The sequence below is a fragment of the Polyergus mexicanus genome, unplaced genomic scaffold (genome assembly GCF_030449975.1).
Source record: "Polyergus mexicanus isolate NDT 795.1 unplaced genomic scaffold, iyPolMexi1.0 SCAF_12, whole genome shotgun sequence".
Taxonomy (NCBI): Eukaryota; Metazoa; Arthropoda; class Insecta; order Hymenoptera; family Formicidae; genus Polyergus; species Polyergus mexicanus.
Window position 1 is genome coordinate 7,752,443 of NW_027223332.1, and position 17,332 is coordinate 7,769,774.

The 17,332-nt window shown below is 34.4% G+C and overlaps 2 protein-coding genes across 8 annotated transcripts in view; one reads left to right on the forward strand and one right to left on the reverse strand.

Annotated features, from left to right (window-relative positions):
- The window catches only part of Synd (protein kinase C and casein kinase substrate in neurons protein Synd), a 49,890-nt gene extending 38,886 nt beyond the window's left edge, over nt 1-11,004 (reverse strand). For 2 of the 5 annotated variants that reach the window (XM_070304749.1, XM_070304745.1), the window contains exon 1: nt 10,644-11,002. The gene's annotated coding sequence lies outside the window, so the exon portion shown is untranslated. Of the gene's footprint in view, nt 1-10,643 lie in introns of all 5 variants that reach the window. The other 3 variants (XM_070304752.1, XM_070304750.1, XM_070304751.1) reach the window with 3 other exon arrangements.
- A 1,388-nt stretch (nt 11,005-12,392) lies between these two features.
- LOC138938260 (E3 ubiquitin ligase Rnf121) lies at nt 12,393-17,300 on the forward strand. 3 transcript variants are annotated; one of them, XR_011447672.1, is made up of 9 exons: nt 12,393-12,886; nt 13,145-13,179; nt 13,631-13,772; nt 13,854-14,008; nt 14,085-14,313; nt 14,385-14,620; nt 14,707-14,823; nt 16,578-16,700; nt 16,902-17,300. XR_011447672.1 is itself a non-coding variant. In XM_070305107.1 (8 exons), exons 1-8 carry the CDS (start codon nt 12,851-12,853, stop codon nt 16,621-16,623), a joined length of 996 nt encoding a protein of 331 aa, XP_070161208.1. In that variant the 5' UTR covers nt 12,393-12,850; the 3' UTR covers nt 16,624-17,300. The 3 variants fall into 3 exon arrangements, 2 of the variants coding, with proteins under 2 accessions (XP_070161208.1, XP_070161209.1); XM_070305107.1 differs by having other exon boundaries at nt 16,578-17,300; XM_070305108.1 differs by lacking the exons at nt 16,578-16,700; nt 16,902-17,300 and having other exon boundaries at nt 12,395-12,886; nt 14,707-15,484.
- Nucleotides 17,301-17,332: the final 32 nt, after the last annotated feature.

Genomic DNA, 17,332 nt, shown 5'->3' on the forward strand with positions numbered 1-17,332 from the left:
GTCACATCCCGATAAGAGAATGGATTCCTAGACACCGCGCCTTGTCCGGATTTTAAAGATACTTGCCAATATCAAGTGAGGAATTTCATATGATATTATTCTCATACGCGATAAAATTTGCAATTATTCAATTTTGGGATTATATCAGATATCGGATTAGAAATATCGAGTTAATTTTTTTATTGATTATATGCAGCTTTTGCAAAAACTAGATTGTTTAGTGATAAAAAATATAAAAATTATATAAATTTATTAAATACTAAATAAAGCTATTAAATCATTAAATACATTAAAATAATATTCAATTAATCTAAAAAATGATAAAAAATGAATAATATTGGAAGAGAAAGAATGTCGCTCTCTGACGAAAAGCTTACAATCATGTTTCTAGTGCTGTGTTTCTATTATAATTGTCTTGATCTGATTTTCGTGATAAAAAGTATGTTTCGATACTTCATTGTCGAATGAGACGTTTCATTTCCTCGGTGTTTCTCAACCTCAATGGTGAAAACTGTATTCTCGAGATGCAAGTACTTTTAGGGTTTGATATCGACCGTTGAAACCGCTATAGTATAATGCCGTCAGAGGATATACCTCGTACTGATAATAATGGACATGTAATGGTTACAATCTAGGTCGTTTAAATCACGATAACATTATTCCTCGTGTTGCGGCAAGTGTCAAGCGAAACTATACGAATAACGCGAAGGTCAATCGTACATAGTTGCAAACGAAGAGAACTAAAAAAAAATTTTTTTGGAATCTCCAATCTTATATAAAAATTGTCACAGGTACAAAGAAGTTGTTCTACAATACATTTTTCGTAATAAATATCATCGAAAATTACAAGGTCTTGGTTAAAGCTGTATATGATACGTTGCTCAATAAGAAGAAATGGATGCAGTGAAAAGCAATCGACAAATGTAGGTCGTTGAAGAAACAATATAAGTATATATATATATATATATATATATATATATATATATATATATATATATATATAGTATGTATTTATATACAAAATGTGCGGGTAACTTAATTTTATATAGAATGCTAAAACGTTTCGAATTATCGAATGTGCGCTCATGATGTTCCCGATCATATGTCGATTATCCTTACGAGAAGAAAATAAAATTAATTACATTTCTAAACATTTTGCGAAAAATTCCAATTATCCGAGAAAGATTATATTTTTGCAGAGAAATAATATTTTGCAACTTAATCTGTTCAGTAAAACGATGTGACATTCATGCGCGAAAAAAAACACAATCTTTCATCGAATTATATATTTAACTTTATATACATTACAAAACTAATCATATATTAAGAATTTTATTCTTTCCAAAATTTTGTTTTTCATGTTTTCAGTGAGTCTCGCGCAGAAGTCGCATACATATCATTCGATTTCGTGTGCTTTGCAAGTCATTGACTCGTCGACGAATTCGAAGATGAACGAACGTACGTTCGAGGAAGGTCGCGCGCAAAAATGAAATGACAATTCAGTTTTGCGAAGGAGGGCGGCGAGGGAAAACGTGACTAGCAAGCTGTAAGGAATTTAGGACAAGTTCAATGGGAGCGCCTAAGTGAATCGTAGGAAAGGTGCCGAAGGCGTTCGAAGGTCGAAGGTGACTGAGAGAACCCGTTAAGCTACGAAAGCCTTATCCGTGAAATCTTCCCTCTGACTGTGTGTGTTGTTTTATAATAAAGATTAAATAGATATAACTTTATCATCGCATAATCCATTATCATGCGATGGTGATTTCATTTTTTCTAAAATTGTAAAAAGTGTTGCGTCTCTATATGACGTAGAAGAAACAATTTCTTTACCGCTGAAACGATGAAATTTAAAATGTTAAGCAATAAAAAAAGTGACTTTTTTATTTCACTAATAATAATATTGCCAATATAAAATGACAAACAGATTCTCGCTTGATCTCTTGCTTGTTTTCAATAATAAAAATTTCTGTGTCTACTCAGAAGAACGACAATATTTCAACATAATGTCATTGCTCGAAAACTCAGAAGTATTTCGTACATAAAATTGCACACACTAATGACGAGTGACATTATATGTTTCAGAAAATCTTACCATATTATATATATACATACTATGATATTTACTTATATGCTCTGCTCCGACTTCTATCAATTTATTCAAAGTATATAATTTCTTTTAGTGAGAACTTGATGAAAATATTATTTAAAGAGCTCGTTTAAAGAGATTTATGTAATTGTAGGTAGACAGTCGAATAAATGACCGCAAATTGAGATCCTTTTATAAAACCAATGCTCGAGCGTCTTCTTTTTCTTACGATACCTTCTCTCCTTTTAACCGCGGGACATGCTCCCATTCATTTCGGACTAGTTTCGCTTCGTTGCACTCGATGGATCTTCCATCTACTTCTGTGCATACAGTTACATATTATACACTTGGCGATGCATTCCCTTCAGGATTTCCGCCTCAAAGTTTCATGAAAATTACGCAATTACGATATCACTGCATTACTATCTCTCGATAAAATAATCCGTTATGATAACACTTAGAAATCTGCAGCAATTAAAAGACTAATTCACACACACACACACACACACACACACACACACACATTATGAATAATTATGATAATTCATGACAGAACCAGTTGTCTAAAATTTTTTTCTTGTAATTGTTTATTGAAGTTATGAGATCATGAGAAGCATCGCAATTTAATTGAAGTGGCTTAGCATCTTAAATGAGTTTCTAATTTGCAAAGCAAACGAGAAATTGCGTTATTGTCAGACGAAGGACTTTCTCTGCGATTAAGGGAGTAAATCTTGGAGAATTAAATTAAAATTGGCGGTATCTCGAAAGGAAACCGAGATGCTTGCAATACACGTTTTAAGGAGATAAAGACATTTTGAAGGAAAATTGTATTTCTCATTTCTTTCTTTTTTTGAAGTTTAACTTTTCACGTAAGTAATCATATTAATATTTTCATTTTCACATTAAGTAATCATCATAAGTTATAAATAACTTCAAGTTACCCAATTCCCCGTTTGTGTTTTGAATAAATAAAAATTAAATAAATAAATAAACACTTTAAAAAATAGAAAATCTTTAGAGATATATAAGAACAGTTTTTTTTTTATCCACGAATAAAACAATCGCAGCATCCGCAGCGAGAGGAATGCATTTGAAAATTATCGTAATTTCGTTGATCTTATCTGGAGGTACAAAGGCCTGGGCTTTCGCCTCCGTACTTTCGTATCGTAATCGTGGAAGAGAACCCAGGACGTACGATGCACGGCGGTACGCAAAAGCGGAAATGACGAATAGCATTTATGCGTCACGTTCGAAGGTTGCGATGTAAAAGTATGAGCCAAGGAATCCTTTCACTCGGCCTGCGCGATGTAACTTCTTATGTTCGTTACGATGGTGGTTTCGCGTTAACACGTGCCGCCGTCTTATTTTCCGTATGCCGAGAATCTCGCGTCGTGTGCACTTCTTCCCGACGATTTTGTACTTAGAATACTTGGAATAACTAACTTCTTCGACATCGCTGTGTGCGATATGTATCATTGACCATTAATCGCAACTGGATGCCTTGGAGATTAAATCGCGAGTGTTATCGTTAACGCGTGTTTAATATAATAATTGTCGCGCCTCAAACATGTTATTTCATACTGTTGTGAGTGTTGGTTTCTTAATTGGAAACTATCATTATTCTCTTATGTGCGATAAGGGAATAAATCAATGTCGCGTACAAGTATGTCGCTTAAAGTAAGCAACGTGGGATCTAATTTCTTGAGCAATCTAAGAAAAATCTTTCTTTATGCGTTGCAATTTTGTAATTCTTTAGTAACGATATATAATTTTATATATAAACTTTAAATTACAGTATTCCATAATTTAAAAAATGTACACCGATTTAATATACCTTAATGATAAAATAAGATATATAAAATTAAGAATTGTAAGCATAGTTGGCTCTCGAATATATTGTATTTACAATTCGCACTATATGTATAATTTTGAAAATTAATTAATGTTCTCGAAAAAAGCGTGCTACATTATAAGATTAAATTCAAACTTTCGCATTAAAATGTCACATTAATACGATATACGTCAGTTTTATAATGTATGATTAGCTTCCAATATTGCTTCAGAAACTTTCTACTCGTGAATTATGACGAACCATCTCAAGAATGTGTTATTAGATAAACTAAAATAACTGCAGGTCTTTACAACACTAGGATATGCATTATGAAGAAAAAGAAAGAGAGAGAGAAGAAAATTAGGAAATATCTTGCAAGCAGAGATGAACGTGATAATCTTAACGTTTAGCAATCTAAATAATTAATTGATAAAGGTATGACTATGATAATACTAAGTTTTCGATTCTTGTAATATGATTTACGTACGTAATAATTATTTCTTAGATTCGTATCATGTATCGAGACGATGCACGTTTTGGAGAGAGAGAGAGAGAGAGAGAGAGAGAGTGTGTAATGAATTAGCAGAAGCGACCGGTAGAGAAAATCGAATGCCTATATATCGCTTGCCGTTCCATTCCATTCAAATAACCCACTTTCGACCACCGTTGCAGATTTAAAGGCATGCAGATAGAATCCCCTCGAACATTGTGTCATCCTGATTCTCTGGCTATTGCGTTTTATACGCGCCTTTACATTATTCCGCGTTAAAGAGATTATTACGTAACGGTTACCGAAATTAATTCAAGAATCTTCATTTCGTACTTTTCTCGTTTATCGAAAGATAATACTTCTTTCTTTTCTCGTACATTTCACCATAATAAAAAATAGGATATCTTAATATTTAAAAAAATATTCGAAGAATTCCAAGCTTCAGCTACTGTCTCAAACGCGTGTATACATCTCGCCTATACATTACCGAGCATCGCCCAAGTCATATGTAATCGGAACACATTAGTGATATTAGTAAATATTATTGCATTCTAATTTATCGAAGCGCCGCGACTAAGAGTTCTACAAGTTATTAAACAAGGACATGATCGGGGTATGTACAGATACAGTAGGCTGATGATTCGCGCGTAGGTGCCGAATGCGCCGTTTCGCACATCAATGACCGAAGAGAACGATAACGGCACAGAGAGGAGACCAGAGAGTAAGGAACGAGGTGCCAAGGCATCGGAAAATTACGGCACCGTTGGAGGCGGCAGTTAACCGGCGACGGCCATTCACTCTCTGGAGGCTGCATATAATTGGAGGCTCGTTACAAGGCTACCACACATTGTGTACCACCTGTGAACTGCGCGGGCAAGCACACACACACGTATCCACACGTAAAACTTCTAAAACTTCCCCGTTTACATAATATTTGCATACGCAAAAAAAAAATTTACTTCTTTAAAAAAAAAATCGCGTCTGGGATAATTTTCATAATTTAATTAATTAATAATTTAAGAACCTTCCTCTCTTCCTGTGACAATTGTATTTGTACTATCGTATAAATTATAATGCAATAATATTATAAACTGAAAACGATTAGATAATTTCGATTTTACACCATTGTATTGTAGTTCTTTCAATAATTAATTAAACAATTTCAAGAGCCCGACCCGATACACTCTCGATATCATTACACAAATTATCTGGGTTATCGGACTCGTTACCGCCACCGCTATCTCTAACATCATTATACTCGGCTTTATCTGATTACAAAGCAGTATAGCACGCGAATAATTCGCGCCTAGGGAAAGGCGACAATAAATCTCATTGGTCTTATTGCGCAATACCCGAGTGGCCCCTCTGTCTCTCTTTGCTGAAAGGAAAAATGGGTTACCGATAGTTGCGTTACAGTATGTGGGAAGGAAGTTTTACGATGTTAGAGCGCGCCATAACACGGTTATTTAATCAATGCGACTTCTCGGGTTGCAGAAGTGCTCGGTTTGCGAGATATTTAATAGCTTTATAGGTGCTAACTGGCAAAATGTTCCGCGTTCTTGACGTCGCGTTTACGTTCCGCGTGCACATGTGCGCCTTATTACGCGAGCTTTTAATAAAAACGAGCGACGATATTTCACTCTTTTTTTTTCACGACAATATACATGAGGGGCCCCGAAGGATATAACTGATCATCTCCATCGGAATGATTTTTTAATCTCTCGCGTCGCCAGAAAATAATTATCTGCTCGTGTACGCGAGCTGTCACGATGTGATTGCTTGCCGTCATTGCTGTCAAACGGTTGAGATTCCGCATATATTAATACTACTTCTTTTTTCTTATCCTCCGCGAAAGGAGATTCCTAGTAAGCTGCTGAAATACGATTAAAGTCAATCGTCTTCATTAAACGTTAAACGCACGGCGAGAATGTTGAATATTATGACGCGTGTCGTTGGATACGCTAAAGATTTCGTTATAAATCGTAACCCAATAAATTACGATACGGAAACGGCGGCAAACACGTGGATAAACGTTATTCGGCGTGATGATTGCGTGACGCGAGGGAAATTTACGAGCGAATTTTTCCGCGTGATTTCACTTTGCCCGACGCGTCGTGATGGCGACGTTCGCTTTTGCCTCGCGAAATTGAATTTCATCGATCATCGATCATCGAGCATCGATGAAAACAACGCTCAAGGTGCAAAATCGAAATGTAGCAAATTGCGGATACGACTTTGTACATTAAAATTTTTTACGTTAATAAAATTTTCAAATAAAACGATAAAAGATATTAGAAATATTTAAATAAATAATTCTTGTAAATTTGATGTCATTTTCTCTTTTTGATTTTCGATATTTCGATATTTTGTGACAATAAAGTCTCAAAAATTATATATATATATATATATATATATAAAATTCTGGTCAAATAACGTAGACATACTGATATATAAAATTTCGTTATCAATTTTGCTTTCATTTAATTCCCATAATACTGTCCATGTTTAATCGCTTGTAATTTTGCAAAATCGAACATTAATGACATTTCACGATCAGACACATAATCGAGATCTTATCTCGGAGAGGAAAACAGAGAGGTGCCACATACACATTCGGAAGATTATCTAGGTATGCGAATTACGTGTAAAAAGATAGATTACGCAGGTAGGCTGCGACGTTGTTTATGCCCAACAACCGGTTACATTCTATTCATTGTCGCGCTCCACATTGCCCACGCAACGTCCTTTCAGAGATTTAATGTGCGTTACGCGACGTAGGCAGATGCAACGAGAGAAAGGGGGGAAGAGAGAGAGAGAGAGAAAGATAACTAAAGAGATGCATGACACGGACGAGAAATAACGCGCGATTTACGCGTCAGTCAGCTGAATTCGCAATCGCCCGTGACTTTTCTCCTCTTCGACGCCCCTCGAAGACAGGATCCTGGCGAAACGAGCGCATTATTTTCAATTTCCGTTACGGTATTTATGAGAAGCGTCGCGCAGGAATGCGCGCATCACTGGAAAATCTTGTGGCATATCATCCGATGCGACTGTCTACACCGTGCACGTAATGGTGAAAGTTATCTTTAATGCGAATCCCGAAAGATATGCAGGATAGAATGTTCAAGAGTTAAACGGGATGAAGAAAAAGATGGAAAAATTGTAGGGAATTTTAAAAAAATCTATTTAAATTGAATTAAAATTAATTGAAATTAAAATATTGTTAAATAATATAGGCGAAACACATTAAAATAAAAAAAAATAAAAATAAAAAAAAATTATGCTACAATAAATATATTAATATTTTCTAGAGTTGTCTCGTACGTTGCAATAATATTTACAAAATATTGCAGTACCACGATAGCAGATATTATCACACTATCAATTTCGATTTGTAGGAGAATCCATTTTTTTCCCCTTAAGCGGTGATAAACGTAGAATTCATCCATCGAACAATCGCTACCCTTGGCCTTAACCTTCCGCTAACATAAGTTTACTGACGATATATACCTTTTACGAAGCACCATGCAATTATGAGAACCGTCAGTGATTACAGACCTTGAACGTCGTTGAACCAATGAAATAGCGTCATATACATCGCGACCTTTTTAATCCTGCATTTACAAGATGAATGCGTTCTGTATATATACATTCAATATATTTAATCAATTTTAACTTAAACTTTTTTTAATTTTCATTTAAATGTTTTTAATTTAAACTTTTTTGTCTTTAAAGGAAGATTAGATGCCTTTTTAGATGTCTTTTTTACGCGACAATCGACTTTTTTTTTTGTGAGATAACATCGTTACAAAACCTACCAGAGGTAGCTGAATCATTTGTACAAGCTAGAGCACGTTATCATGATCACGCAGTTATGCGATCTGCAATTCTATTATCAATCTGTTTGATAAGATGGCAACGAATGAGTTATCGTAGCTGCTCTCGACTGATATAAGCGTTTTTATTATGTCATGATTTTAGAGTGTTACAACGGTTTATGGCATCGTAGTGTCTTTACAAGCCTATTTTTTGTTTTCCGTTGACTAATAAAATCATTGATTTCAATTGTCGTCAGAGCTATAAATCCCAGGGGAATATATCGCAAAACAAACATCATCTCGTTTAGATTTTTTACGTTCGTCCAAAGAACACTTGATAAAAAGAACGAACAAGTTCTGATTTGAATAATGATCCAATAATAGAAGAATAATGTTCCCAACAAAATTGCGCTTTGTGTATGTGTGTGTGTGTGTGTGTGTGTGTACTTTTCGATATTACGTTTCTTGGCTACTATATCAAATCAGATATCTATTAAAATTAATCAAGCTTTCATTATCCATTTATATTCACGACAATTATTGCATAGCAATACAATTACTATGCATAGCACTGAATTTTTCATTAATCTCATCGCTTATTTATATATATCTAAAAAAAAAAAAAAAAAAAAAAAAACGCTTTATTAGGTATTTATCTCTCAAAATTTTCGAGTACGATGCTGTCCATATATTTACATAGTATGATATCGTCAATACTAGGATTTCGAGTGAGCACATGTGGCGCTAAGATGTTGCTCGTGACGGAAGCGGAATCATATGCATACACATCATTATACTCACGCGGATGCTGACGAGAGAAATGCGATATTCGCGGGCGAGAGCGCGGAAATCTGGGGGTCTGCCAATTTGCACGACGTCTAAACGACTATGTTGCGAGAGGACTTTGCTCTTTCGAGAAGTTCCATGACATTACATCCGTTTCGCGCTGCCGTTTGCCGACAGAACCGCGTTTATCGCGAATCGCGATGCAAACCGTAAATCATGGAGAAAAATGTAGGAAGGATTAAAATTAGTAATTACTATTTTTTTTGTAATCAGGGGGTGAGGAGGGGGAGGGGGGAGAAGGTAACTTCATCGGGATATATTCTCGGGAAAAAAAAATCTTCTCGAACAGTACCATCGGCAACTTTGAATTCACGAAACTCTTCAAATCTCTCATTTAACGCCAATTTTTAATCTCGTATGAAGATTATCGCGTACAACATTATCTGAGTCTGAGAATCGAGAGCGATTAGCGTTAAATGCGCGAATGGGGAGGCTTAAATTTTATTACCTGCCGTATTTTAGATCCACCCTCCGGACGATACTTCTCACGATTAACGCAAACGAGATCGACGAAGGAGACGGTATTGTTGAATTATCGTAATTAATGAGCGGGACGGGGCGATAAATCAAGCGCGGCCGTTAAATCTCGACGACGGCGCGTCGAGAGAGATGCATTTTATCGCGTATATTGCACCGGCATCGATTCGGGGATACAAACGGGACGCAACAGATATAAATGCGATCTTCGATTCGATCGCCGGCCTGGAGAAACTATTGACCTTCTACCGTCGTGTTTTCCGCATTCCGCGACGCGTTCTTTCAGGGTCAGTAATCGCGACAAAACCTTCCCCGTCAATTTATATATATATATATATATATATATATATTATCTGTTAAAATACGAATTTGAAGAAAAAAAAGCCTCTTTTCTCGTGCAACAACGTATCACGTTTTCGATTCGATTTAAATTACGTATACTTTTATTGAAAGAGATGGATAATAAAACGTATCACACAGATAGAAAGGTTGACCGGTAACTGACCTCTAATCACATTGCTTAAGGCAATCGCGCGGAGTCCTTGAAAACGTCGCAACAAGGATCGAGAATGGACGCTATAAGAACGGAATCTAATTACATGACAGCAAGTAATTATCGTTGGAGACAATGTCGTGAGAACACACGCGTTCTACGACTGCATCAAACCGCGACAACCGCTGTTGCGAGGATTGACATGTATATATATATATACAAAGAGATATAAAAGAAATTATATCGCAAAGATAAGGAAATATTACAAGAGTTTTTAACCGATCGCTGTGTATTTATCCGTCCGCAATCACGCTCGTTTCACGGCGTCCTGTTTTTATTCCAACTGTTTTTGCGATTCGACCCCCTCCCACCTCATCCTCCCCCACCCCCGGGAGGGAGGGGGTGAGGGGGAAGGTATACATCATCGCGTGAAAATAAAATATTTTGCCAGTGCGTGTATGTGTCAAAGGCGTGGAACTGTCGGCGATAGGATGCCGGTTACACGATCTTGCCAGCCGGAATTTCGCGAAATCCCGCGAACGACGAGCCAGTCGCGAGACATCGCTGTGTGGTTGTAGAGTAATATTTTAACGTCACACACTCACCGAAAGCAATTTCCTCGGCGTTACGTCGAGCGACGCGATGGGATCGACGACGGCTGGCGATAATCCTTTCGTGAATCCGGCGAACTAACCCCAAGAAATCCGCGTATCCACGTGTGTGTGTGTGTGTGTGTGTGTGCACGTATGCGTGCGCTGGAAGGGGAAACGGTAATCAGAGGCACCGACACACTGTTTAACACACTCGCGAGAACACGCGAACGTCGCGCGACACGTACGACACGCGATTTCACGACGATGGAATTTTGTCACGTCGCGGCGTTCTCTCAACGAACGGTACCACAGACGCTCATATTGCTGGGCTCCGCAGAGTGAATTACCATTCCAGCTTCTTCCCTCTCCGCACGCCCGTAGCGCTCTGGGCGTGGTTTAGCGCCGTAGAGATCCGAGCGTTGACGGGAGCGCACGGGAAGCTGGTCCGCATGCGCGCGCAGCTTCTACCTGAAACCCCACGCGCGCGCATGATTTGAACTTACCATTCAAACGAAATATCGTTAACGTTCTTTTAAATCGAATACACTATGGATCTGTCCTTTGTAGCTAAACTGGCTGCACTAGTTCGGAGCTTATTTTTCTCCTTCCAATGAAAAGAAAAAGATAAACTCTGAACTAGTACAGCCAGTTCAGCTATAAAAAAACAGACCCTGTATATATGGGCATGAATGCCATACAATAATAATTTAATGCAAATTTTTTTATGATATAACAAAGAAAGAGAGAGAGAGAGAGAGAGAGAGAAATTAATACATTCTATATCATAAAATGATGATGTTAAAATATATTAAAGATAATTACATTGATAAGATTATTTCGATATATAATATGTTTGATATATATATATATTACTTACAATTAATGTAAAAGAAATGATCACGCGAATTGTGAATATTATATGATAATAATTTACGACCGACCGATAATATAAACGTGATAACGAATTTTTGTATCGATCTAACGTACGCCTGATATAATGATATTAAAAAAATATTACTTACTTAATCGTCGTAACATTTAAGACTCTTCTAAAAAATATTATTGTGTTATTAGCACGTATGGCCGAAATACTATTAAAGATAACCAGCAGGGAAAAGTCTGAAAGGGACCATGGCCGCCGTTTTTTCTAACGATAAGACGTCTTCTCTAGTCTGGTACAGTAGCGCCAACTAAATCCATTCTAGAATCGATGAAACTACATAGCCAGATTCACTTTTTCACGGTAAAAACGGTCGCTTTTGACGTCATTTCATTCGCAAAAATTTTATTAATCGAGTAAAATTACGTTCAAAAATATAAAAATAAATATATAAATTTTAAAAAAGTTTTTATATATGCACTCCGTTTGACATTTCTCGCTACGAAGCGAAGAATCTTGCATATAATTTTTGAAAATTATTATTAGAAATATTATTAAAAATATTATTATATATGATTACTTTTAGCGCGTTAAACCTTTCTAAGTATTTTTACAATTTCAAATTTTTTGTACTTTTCTTAAATGTCAGAATGAAGTTTTTTGAACTGTCAAATACTAATTGAATATCATTAACGCATCCGAATATCATTTTATTAAATCATTTATTTTTGTATCAAGTAAAAATAGCTTATGGAATTAATATCAGAGACTATAATCTTTCTTCAGAGACTTATTCTTTTTTTGAAACTGAAACTCTCGCTAGAAGCATTTTTGTTAGAATTCGTCGATGACAACGCTCCTAGTGATATAATTATGGATTATTCTACTAGGCAGTTTAGTGTTTAGTTACGAATTTTCTCTTCTTTACATTGTCTTCCTTGCTTCAAATTAAATACATAACCTCTGAAAACTTATCGCACATCGCGTTGAAGCGATCTAGCTAGCCAGCGTCCGCGATATCGTAATAATATTTTTGGCGCGAAATATAAAAATATCATTTGTCTGATCGACGAAAGTAGATTTTAAATATTGCACGAAAAGATAATTAAAAGCGCGAAATTATGACAAAATTTACAAAATGTTTCGAGTTTTTAATTATTTCTTAAATCGCTTGTTCAGTCATGTACAATAATGCTGATAACAAAAAAGTGCCGGTTATTCATGTTAAATATATAATACTTTTAACGGCGTTTTAAGATGAGTATGCAACACATCGGCCGTCTCGTGTCAGTTAATTAACTTACATTTTTCTACGTGTTAATGGGATATAGCATTCATAATGGACGTACACGAAATACATCAGATGCCAAATAAGGTACGTACATAATTTTACGGAGTAATAGCTTGATAATATATTAAAGTAACGTGCGTATCCTCGGAAACATAACCTTTCACGTGGTTCATTAAAGTTAGATAGACGTGTCGTAATATAGTTTGATAGACATCACCTTCGTTTGTATAAATATTTTTTATTGGTAACAATTGTATATTGTTAAGAGAAATTTTTCGCTTTGAATCACGTGTGTTATTGATTAGAGTTTTATAATTATGATTTAATGTTTCTTGTTTTTAGAGCAACGAAGAATTAACTCCAGAGGAAAAATGGAGGTAAGTTACAAATTTGTAGTATTATAGCTTATAATACTATACATTTCTCTCTTTTCTTATGGTTCTAAACTTAAAATGTAGGGGTGGAAAATAACTTAGGGGTCTAGAAAAAGATGCAACGCGTATACAAAATCCAAAATTCTATTTAACATAAGCTTATATGTTAATAGTCAATATGTCCTTCTTCAGCCTTCCTTACAATCTTAAATCTTTTAAAATAAAATCTTAACAAATTTTGAAATGCATCAATGTTAAATTCCATATCAGTTAATACTTCTTAACTTAAACATGGCAGAACATTTTGCGTCAATTCTAAAGGACTCTCATGCTTCAAGAAAGAGATGTTAACAGATATATAAGCACCTTTCCTTGCATACCTCCAAGAAGGTTAATTGATATGAAATTTTAGTACTTTATGTCAGAATGATACATTTTTTATTAAATTTTTTAGAGTGGAGCATATAAAGATGCACGAGCAGCATATGGGTCACGAATCTATGCACGCAGAGATGCTGATTATATTATTGGTGACATTAACAGTAGCACAGATTGCATTAGTTGAATGGAAGAAGAGGCATTTTAAATCATATCAGGTAGATGGAGTAAGATACTTATTATCTCTAACATAAATATTTTATTTATATATAAATAAAATGTTCCCTTTGTAACAATAGTTTATAACAATGATAGCCATGTGGATTATTCCATTTGGAATAAGCTTAAAGAACCACTGGTGGAGATTTATATTTTTGTGGCTTTTATCTTCGTGTATAACAGGTCTAGTAGTAAGGAAAGCTATTCAAAGACCAATACTAGGTACAACACCTAGGTAATGTAGAATAATTATTAATGCTACATAGAAAGAATAATTATAAAATATTAACAAAGATTTTTATCCTTTTCAGACTAGTGTACAAATGGTTTTATTTCATTTATAAGCTTAGTTATGCACTGGGCATAATTGGATACATTTTAGTGTTATTTACGTTTGTTGGTCTTAATATCATATTAGATGTTAAGCCTCATGTTTGGATGGACTGGGGTATATTATTTCTATTTTATGGTCTTTATTTTGGAGTATTAGGAAGGGATGTCGCTGAAATATGTGCTGACACAATGGCATCACATATTGGTGTATGTATTATCTCATGTTCAAACATCGCACTACACATATAACTTCATAATATTTAATATACTTTACACAGTATTACGCTCCAGGCAGTATGCCAACTAGAACTTTGGAACCAAATGTTTGCGCAGTATGCGGAAACAAGCTCCTAGTTTCTGAACATGAAGAAGGTGTGATCGAAAATACGTACAAACTTACTTGCGAACATGTTTTCCATGAATTTTGCATTAGGGGTTGGTGCATTGTAGGAAAAAAACAGACGTGTCCTTATTGCAAGGAAAAAGTCGATTTAAAAAAAATGTTTCGCAATCCGTATCCTTTTCCACAAAAAAATTTATTAATCATGATGTTTTAATGTCAATTTATTTATCTTGTATATATCTTAATGAGTTATGCAGATGGCAACGGCCACATGTCTTATTCGGTCAGTTACTGGATTGGTTAAGATGGCTAGTTGCTTGGCAACCTTTAATCCTGTTCTTAGTTCATGGTATAAATTGGGCTCTGGGCCTTGAGTAAGTAACATTGTTGGTGAAAACCGACTCACCATTGTTGTGTCTTTGCAACGCTAAAGAGAACGATTAATTTATTCCTTCAATCGATATTGTATTTGTATTTTTGTACATACTATTACAATTACTATTTTTTTTTGTGTTATAAAAAATATTTTATTAAATAGAAAAAGAGAAAGAGAGAATATAATGCCAGTAAGAGAAACTAAATAATTCTATTCATATTTAAACATTAATGATACTACATTTTTTCTAACTTTCAATTAATTTTTCTCATTAATTTTTATCTATATTTCTCGCAAAATTATAACTTCTGCTAATAGCTTCCTACTAATGATAATACATTCCATCATTCTTAAGCCCATGATGAGTGCTGCTTCCACAGTATTTGCTTTATCCGATAATATATAGTTGCAAGAAAATTAGTGTGCATGTATATTGTATGATTAGTGCTCACAAGGTGTTCATATTATAATCTATGCAGAAGAGAAGCTAAAAAGAATATTAAATTGAATCAAATAGCACAAAATATTTTCTTTTAACTTGTTTTTTAATCATTTCAATAATGTTTTATAATTTGAAATACAAACTGAAAAAGTACTTAACAAAATATAAATTACTTACAATAATTAAAGAACTATTTATCCATCGCTTAAAATACTCTTTGATTAGAAAATAAATATGGATAATTTCAGCAAAAAAAAAGTTAATTTTAGAAATACTATTCAATAATATACATTTTCATTAACTTATATTTTCTATAATAAAGCTTTTTTCGTATATAATAAACATTTTTCTAGTAAAAACGCGTTATGCGTTAATATATGCAGATCTTGCTGCATTTTAAATAAAAATCAATTTATTCATATATTGTGCATGCATAAATCACAAGAATTGTAATATAGTTGAACTTTTCTGTTAATTGTTGCTATGTGAGAGAGAATGTGAGATTTTTCATTTGTAATATTAGTTACTATTTGTAACACTTCATTTCTTAAAATTATTTCAAGCAACAAAAATATCTGTTATATGTTATCTCAGCAATCATATGTTACTGTCCGCAATCCGATTGTAATATTTGATTTGGTTTCTAATTAAGCACATGTGCAAAATTCGTCGGCATATTGTATAGTTCGATAATAACAAAATTGAAGGGAATGTAAAATGTATTTCTTTCCTCTTGTCTCTAGATTATAATTATCATGTATAACACATATTTGTAAAGGACAAAATGTCAAAAACACTTGTTTTACAATAAAAATGTACAAAATTCTTAGCTGTGATATTTAATTCCTCTGTAATGCGTTCTTTTGTTGATATATTATTTTTTTTTCTTAGGAAGAAATAGTTCAATAGTTTTTTAATTTTCAAGAAAATAAATAATGATAATAATTTCAATTTAGCTAGTACAAAGCATGTATTTTTTCCATTCTCTTTAAACATTATTGATTCTTACCAGTTAAAATTAATTAATATTAAGGATAAATCCAGTCTCTCATCTTCTATCAGAAATAGATTCAAGATACAGAAAATATTAATGAATTTCTGAGGAGATATTTAAAAATTGAAATATAAATTTTGACAGAAAAGTTTAAAAGCCATACTGATTAGTCACAGCATTAATGTGTTTTTGTTTTTCATATACAATATATAAATGGCATAGTAATATTTTCCTGAATATAAGCAATAACTTATATTTAAGAACATTAATATATCACTGATTTTCTTTTTTTTTCATGTTCTCATAATTTTTACAGAGAAACGAAGGAGGATCAATATGAAATGATTGGTGAAACAGAATAGCGACTGTTGTATTGTCGTGTAGTTTCTCTACTAAAGCACTGACAGATAAGTTCCTATTAATGCATTCGCAATCAGAGGTGAGCAGGTAGCAGGTGTAAATGAAAAAAATGATTTTGTTGGATGCGCATGTTGAATCCAACATACCATGTATATGTGTATTTGTATGTGTGGACACAGTAAGAGAGAGAGAGAGAGAGAGAGAGAGAAAGAGCAATGATAACAACTTGCCAGTGATATTACTAAAAGATTTTAATTATTTTTCTCGTTATTATTGATAGAAAAACAACTTTCATCACATCACGTATCCATAGGTACTTGTCAGACCACGTCGGACCCGTCGCGAGAATATCATATATATATATATATATATGTATTTATACTTATATACATATATTTATCTGTATATCTATAGTCTAGTCTTTGGCGAACATTCGTGAGGTGTGAAGTTACGTCAAGACGCGCAAAGATGTGAGAAAAGGGGAGGAATAGTGTGCAAAATGAGGTAACAGAAGGTGAAAGAGGAAACACATTTAACGGTAGTCCTTTCAACGGGTCCGATAAACAGAGGTGTCGACGATATTTGAATTTTTCTTTTTTTTATGGGATGGTTTACAGACGCCACGATATGACGGGATTATCAGGATGGGTTCAGGGGTAGACATTCACACAAACACGGGGAGATTAGTACTCTGCGTTGATACCACTGCTT

Excerpts from the sequence above, each read along its gene's own strand:
- LOC138938260 (XM_070305107.1), top strand. The coding sequence starts at position 12,851 with ATGGACGTACACGAAATACATCAGATGCCAAATAAG. Across the intron at positions 13,773-13,853 it reads GGCATTTTAAATCATATCAG|TTTATAACAATGATAGCCAT; the intron begins GTAGATGGAGTA and ends TTGTAACAATAG. Across the intron at positions 14,314-14,384 it reads CAATGGCATCACATATTGGT|TATTACGCTCCAGGCAGTAT; the intron begins GTATGTATTATC and ends TACTTTACACAG.